The sequence below is a fragment of the Leiobunum rupestre genome, chromosome 7, assembly GCF_980474605.1.
Source record: "Leiobunum rupestre chromosome 7, qqLeiRupe1.1.hap1, whole genome shotgun sequence".
NCBI classification, from domain to species: domain Eukaryota; kingdom Metazoa; phylum Arthropoda; class Arachnida; order Opiliones; family Sclerosomatidae; genus Leiobunum; species Leiobunum rupestre.
Genome location: NC_143390.1, coordinates 24,762,575 through 24,768,519, shown reverse-complemented (window position 1 = coordinate 24,768,519; position 5,945 = coordinate 24,762,575). Strand labels below are relative to the sequence as shown.

The 5,945-nt window shown below is 33.4% G+C and overlaps 3 protein-coding genes across 5 annotated transcripts; 2 read left to right on the top strand and 1 right to left on the bottom strand.

Annotated features, from left to right (window-relative positions):
* The first annotated feature begins 310 nt into the window (after positions 1 to 310).
* On the top strand, positions 311 to 1,612 carry Tasp1 (Taspase 1). Its single transcript, XM_090181453.1, has 2 exons — positions 311 to 361; positions 440 to 1,612. Exon 2 carries the CDS (start codon positions 464 to 466, stop codon positions 1,571 to 1,573), a length of 1,110 nt encoding a protein of 369 aa, XP_090037579.1. The 5' UTR covers positions 311 to 361; positions 440 to 463; the 3' UTR covers positions 1,574 to 1,612.
* LOC149935316 (solute carrier family 68 member 1-like) lies at positions 311 to 3,681 on the top strand. 2 transcript variants are annotated; one of them, XM_090181450.1, is made up of 8 exons: positions 311 to 392; positions 1,668 to 2,009; positions 2,081 to 2,421; positions 2,491 to 2,608; positions 2,672 to 2,820; positions 2,876 to 2,995; positions 3,060 to 3,272; positions 3,333 to 3,681. In XM_090181450.1, exons 2-8 carry the CDS (start codon positions 1,680 to 1,682, stop codon positions 3,544 to 3,546), a joined length of 1,485 nt encoding a protein of 494 aa, XP_090037576.1. In that variant the 5' UTR covers positions 311 to 392; positions 1,668 to 1,679; the 3' UTR covers positions 3,547 to 3,681. The 2 variants fall into 2 exon arrangements, with proteins under 2 accessions (XP_090037576.1, XP_090037577.1); XM_090181451.1 differs by having other exon boundaries at positions 328 to 348.
* beta4GalT7 (beta-1,4-galactosyltransferase 7) lies at positions 3,591 to 5,462 on the bottom strand. Of its 2 annotated transcripts, XM_090181455.1 has the most exons (7): positions 5,224 to 5,462; positions 5,056 to 5,152; positions 4,920 to 5,002; positions 4,671 to 4,852; positions 4,390 to 4,615; positions 4,142 to 4,333; positions 3,591 to 4,081 (listed from the first exon to the last, which is right to left on the bottom strand). In XM_090181455.1, the coding sequence occupies exons 2-7, from the start codon at positions 5,111 to 5,113 to the stop codon at positions 3,911 to 3,913; spliced, it is 912 nt and encodes a 303-aa protein (XP_090037581.1). In that variant the 5' UTR covers positions 5,114 to 5,152; positions 5,224 to 5,462; the 3' UTR covers positions 3,591 to 3,910. The 2 variants fall into 2 exon arrangements, with proteins under 2 accessions (XP_090037581.1, XP_090037580.1); XM_090181454.1 differs by lacking the exon at positions 5,224 to 5,462 and having other exon boundaries at positions 5,056 to 5,173.
* Positions 5,463 to 5,945: the final 483 nt, after the last annotated feature.

Genomic DNA, 5,945 nt, shown 5'->3' with positions numbered 1-5,945 from the left:
GACACGTATGACGTCACAAATAAGCAACATTTTCTTTTTATATTTTTGCGAATTCTACGAAAGGTTCTGATTGGTTGTAATCGAAATTTTCATTTCATTGTATGATGCTGCTATCTATCCTTCGGTACGGAAAGTAAAATATGATTAATATTTTCGAGATCGAAAGAGGGAGTTAATAATTTTAAAAACTCATTGAAATATTTTTAAAAAGCGGAGGGAGTAACTTATTATTTGATTAAAATTAAGGTTTTTTTTATATAGAGAGCTGTTAATGCTACCTCTTATATATCCAGGGGAACAAAGATCAAGTTCAGTGCCTTAATTCTACTTGGAGTGTCATTCCTTTAAGTACATTTGACAGGTCTTTATGCACTAAGATTTTAAGAATCTAGGTAATAGGCATATAGTTATGTTCATTTTCAATAACATCTTTACGTAGATTAAAATCTTGCAAATCAGAGTAATGGGTTTCAGAGGTCTAGTAGCAGTACATCTTGGTGCGGGTTACCACTCTGTTTCAAACGAATCATGCTACCAAAAAATCATTGGAGAAATTTGCAAGGCCGCCATGAAAATAGTGAATGAACAAGGAACGGCTATTGATGGCGTCTGTGAAGCAATGAGGTTGTTAGAGAACTGTCCTCTAACTAATGCTGGTATAGGTTCCAATCTTTCCTTGGATGGTAAAACTGAATGTGACGCCTCTCTAATGGACGCTTCCAGCTTTTCATTTGGAGGTGTAGGCGCTTTGTCAGGAATAAAAAATCCAATTTTGGTTGCAAAAAGAATTCTACAACAACAAAATCAAGGATTGTTAGAACTTGGAAGAGTTCCTCCTTGCTTGTTAGTTGGCGAAGGAGCTAGACAATTTGCGATTGAAAATAATTGCGAACTGGTTTCTGAGTCCGACATAGCACCAAAACAAACCAGGAAAATGTATACAAAAAGTAAACGAATGTTAGAGGAATCTAGATTATACCACTGTAAGAATAACAAAAAAATGTGTACTGAATCCAACACTTCAGTATCTCCCAACTCTGAAGAGGAATTAAAATTAGATACCGTTGGGGCCATCTGTCTTGACAAAAATGGAAATATTGCTAGTGCAGTTTCAAGTGGTGGCTTATTATTAAAACATTTAGGAAGAGTAGGGCAAGCATCTTGCTTCGGTGCAGGTTGCTGGGCCCAAAATCATGATAATATATCGGTGGCAGTATCAACTTCTGGAGTTGGAGAGTACCTGATTAGAACAACCTTCGCCAAACAATGCGCTCTGAGGTTAATGGAGGATAAAGATCCACTTAGCTCTGCAAAATTAGCTTTAAAACAAGACTTTGTTAAATCCCCCTTTCTTAAAGAGCATGAAAATAAACTTGCAGGGAGCTTGATGATCAAATTTGATAGGGAAAATGGACATTGTGACCTAATAATAGGCCATACGACAAGTAGTTTCTGTTATGGTTATATGAAAGGAAACCATAGAAAATCTGTTGCAAAAATATCTAGGTTAAAAGATGAAAACTCCTCGAATCAAGAAATTCGTATAGAAGCTATGTCAATTAAATTAAAATAAACCCTGTTTTAATACTTTGTAAACAATTTTAACATTATTTATTTGACAATTTGTTACCATAATTTAATAATTAGTTTTCATTATTTTTTCAAAGAGTATCGAAAGAATGAAATGGAGTCAAGATACAACGATTGTGACTAGTTACGGCAGCTTTTCCTTATTTATCTCAATTTTGAACAATGTTTTTTTACTCTACCACGTGGAAGTATTTGTTTCCATGTACCGTATAAGCCAGAGAGCTTTCTGGATTGCGGAAGGAATTTTTTTAATTTGGAACTCTTGCAATGACCAAATATTTGGTTGGTTCAGCGATAGGTCCTTTTTACACGTTAACCCCCACAAATTGAGCCAAAATGAAATAGTGATACACAGACTACGTATGATTCGATTAGCTGGTCCTTTTTTAGCAATTTCCTTCACGTTTTTTTGGTACAAGGTGCGAAAATATTTTTATGACTAATCTCAGATTAGTAAATATTTAATTTTGGTAATGGTTCTCTTTCCAAGATTCCATTCATATCTACTGGTTTTCAGTTTGCCCTTTGTCTTTGCCTGTATGACAGTATGCTGACAATGGTTGACCTTCAACAATCTGCTTTACTAGCTGACCTATCTCTAACCTCAAATGGCCGAGTAACACTTGGAACATTCAGTGCCATTTTCAGTGGTTTAGGGTCACTTTCCGTTTTTCTCTCTTACTTATTTTGGGAAAAAAGTGACCCAAAATATTTTCGAATGTTTTGCTTTTTTCTGGCTGTACTGTCGGTAATTGGTTTTCAACTAAGTACCCAAATCATGATTAACCACTTTACAAAATCCAAAAACTTTAACGAAGGGAATTTGCAAAGGTTTGCGGAATTTTTTTAACGGAAACCTTTTGGTATTGTTGAAAAGAGAAAAATAATTAATTTTTTTAGTTTTATAAAACAAAATCATCAAGCTATTGGACAGCAGTCCAAAACATTCCTAACTTATTTTCGCCAAATCTTGAGACACAAAAACTTTGTAAGATTTACAGTGATGAATTTGATACAGGTATACTTTAACATAATTGGTAATGGAAGCATAGTTACATTTAAAAAAATTAACTTTTAACAGGTCTTTAGTTGCCATTTCAACAGTAATTTCTTCCCATTGTTCCTCAAAGTACTATTATCAGAGTCCTTATCCCCCACGTTGGTGTCTGGGCTACTGGGTTTCTCCTTTCTGGCCCCCCATTTGAATAATTTATACTTCATGCAAATGTGGTATGCGTAACAAATTTAGTAGAAGGATTATTAAATAATAATTATTTCTTTTAAGCCATAAATTTGGAACTTATAAAGTAGTTCAAGTGCTCTTTTTGGTCAAGATTTGTCTTTGCTTGTCACTGCTAATATTTGGTCCATATAGTGTTATTCCACTTTGCATATTTATAGCAAGGTATGCCAAATATAATTTCAGTTATTTCCCCGATTCTATAAATACAATTGTTTGATTTTTTCAGTAACAGAATATTCACAGAGGGTATCTGCAAACTACTAAATCTAATTATCAGTGATTTGGTTGATGAGGATATGGTTATTCATCGCAGGCCTCTCGCAGTATCAGCGATGATTTTTGGTACATCCGCCCTGTTATCAAAACCTGGCCAAACATTTGCACCTATTATAGGAACATTACTTATTGCTTGGCAAACTGGAAAAGACCTATTTGATGGGTAATATGTATCCAATTTTTAACACAAACCTCCAACTAAAGTATTTTGATTACTTTCTAGGGCACACGCTAATTTGTGGTTGGAGCAAAATAAATCTTTTGAAGGGTTTAACGACAAAGATGCTTGTTTTTGGCTACTTATAATGGTTCCTATGTGTTGTACAGCAATTCAGTTGCTCATTTGGGCAACATTTACATTACATGGACCAAAATTGGGAACTATGAAACAGCTAAGAGCTAATTTGGAGAAAGGTCCTCACAATGAAATTATATAAATACTTTTATACTGATTTTTTGCTTACAGAATTCTAGTCAAACATTAAAAATGTTAAAATATTTTTATTATATAAATTATGTACTTTTTACTGCAAAGTGGAATATTGAATGTTCAGTAAAATACGTATGTCAAACTGTCAAATATTTTGCTTCATTTTTCAAATTTCTATTTTGGAGCTGTCAAACCTGGCACAAACAAGAAAAGACCTACTGACCCCCCCCCCCCCATGACAAAACTCAGATTTAAAATTATTTACAATATAAAATCAACTAATATATTAAAAAATACAGGTATAACATTGGCACACTTTACCAAGTCTCTTAAAACATAAAATTCAATTTAAAAAATATCTACCTATAAAATCATTTGACTTTTGGTGCCTTATTATCACACCATGGTGTTAAGGTATAGTCACACTCTAGTTTTACATTATAAATTAGGGCTGGTGCATTATCCACCAAAAATGTATTCCAACTGTCTATTTTATACTTTACGGAGTTTAATCCAGTTTGACGATCCCTTTTTCTAGTAGCCTAAACCATTAAACGATTATTAAACTACCTTATGGGAAAAAATTGTATTAGGATAATTACCTCTTTTTGATTAAAAAATCTAGCAGTATCTCTTCGCCTAACATAGCGGTCGTGAATGTGTTTAAAAGTAGTTTGTTGATTTGTAGTTATATTTTTTGGTCTACTAATTTTAAATTTTGCTTCTTTCATTCTGGCGTAAAATTCGTCATCTTCAAGCCCCCATCCCCAATATTTATTTGATAAGCCATTAACCTGAAATATTTCATGTTATTTAAATTTTGATAATAAATTTTTCAAAATTGCTATACCTTTTCAAATTGTTCTCTGGTAAGTAATAAAATTCCACCCACAAAAGTAGAATAATGATATTTAGGATGTAACTCCGGAGCTGCTACGTGAAAAGGTCCATCTTTTGGGTAAAAATAAGTGAGATTCGGATTTAATGGTAATAGATCCACGTCATGCATGACAAGATAGTCACACTCATTACGACTAAGTAGATGTCCAATATTTATTAAGGAAGCCCTATTAAACCTAAAAAGACATTATCTTAAAAAAAATTTATACAACTACAAATTATATAACATACCTATGTTGATCTATTTGATTAATAACAAATATTTTATGTTTCACTTTCTGTTTATTCAAAAATTTATGCATATGGGGAATAAATTGAAGTAACTCCTCAAAACGATCTCTAAATGGCACAATAACCGCTAACTGATGTTCTCCCCAAGAATATTGGTTCTCAGTAACAGAAACTATTTCTCTCTGCAGAAAAAATTTTACTTAGCTTAAAGATTATTACAATAAATAAATAAATAAGAATGAAGCCTACATTATTTACAAGTTTGGAGCTTTGAATATGATTATGATCACAGTTTGAGGTTGTAAAAGGCGAAGATGAAATTGCTATAAATACTACAAAAGCAATTAATTTAAAATAAATTTATCTTTTAGTAATTGACACTCACCTGACGTAATGAAAAGAGAAGCCAAACACATGAGCAATATCGTAAGGAGTCGCCGCATTATTTGGCAAATTGAAATGTGTAGTCGAGTTCTGATTGGCTTCATTGATAAAATAAGTATAAGCCTTGGTCCAATAGATATTACAGTAATTTCTATTTTCTAACATTTACCTTCAATCATATTCATAATACGGGCGACTGGTTTTGCCTAAAAATTATGTAGGTTGAAACGTAACTGAGCGATATCATCCTAACGATCATTTGCAATATTTTACCGATGTAGTCGCTTTATTTCATACTTGAAAACCTGGAAAAACGCAGATTAAGAGACAAAGGTCTCTCTATTGGAGGTTGTGGTGGAGGTGGAGGATTGACAAATCCGGGTTACATCTGCTGAGCCAGATTCAGCAGATGTAATCATGTAAAGCCGTTTTCATATAAGCTTTTAGCGTGTAACATATTATCATATGTAACATAATCACTCATAAGTATGCCATAAAAGCATTTTCCTGAACGGGATATGACGTAAATTAAGTCACTTCCAACTCCGTGACGAAATACGCGTCATCAACTTTACTGATGGGAAACGGAAGTTAGTGAGAATTCCTCGCGCGTTTCTGGCTTTGCCCATGTCAAGTTTAGCTCGTGCCTCGCGATCACATGATTTCATTTAAATGGTAACCTTTTCAATAGCGCAAGGATTATAAGCATTTTTGCATTTTTGGGTCCGCTCAATGTATGTTCCGCGTGAAACAAGGTCTCATTGAATTTTTTTCAATGGAAATATTATACAGAGGCATACTTATGAGTAAATTATGTTACATATGATATTATTAATCCAAGCTTCTAGCTTTCATCAAATCCTGCTAGATATTTTCACGCACAAGCGAAAG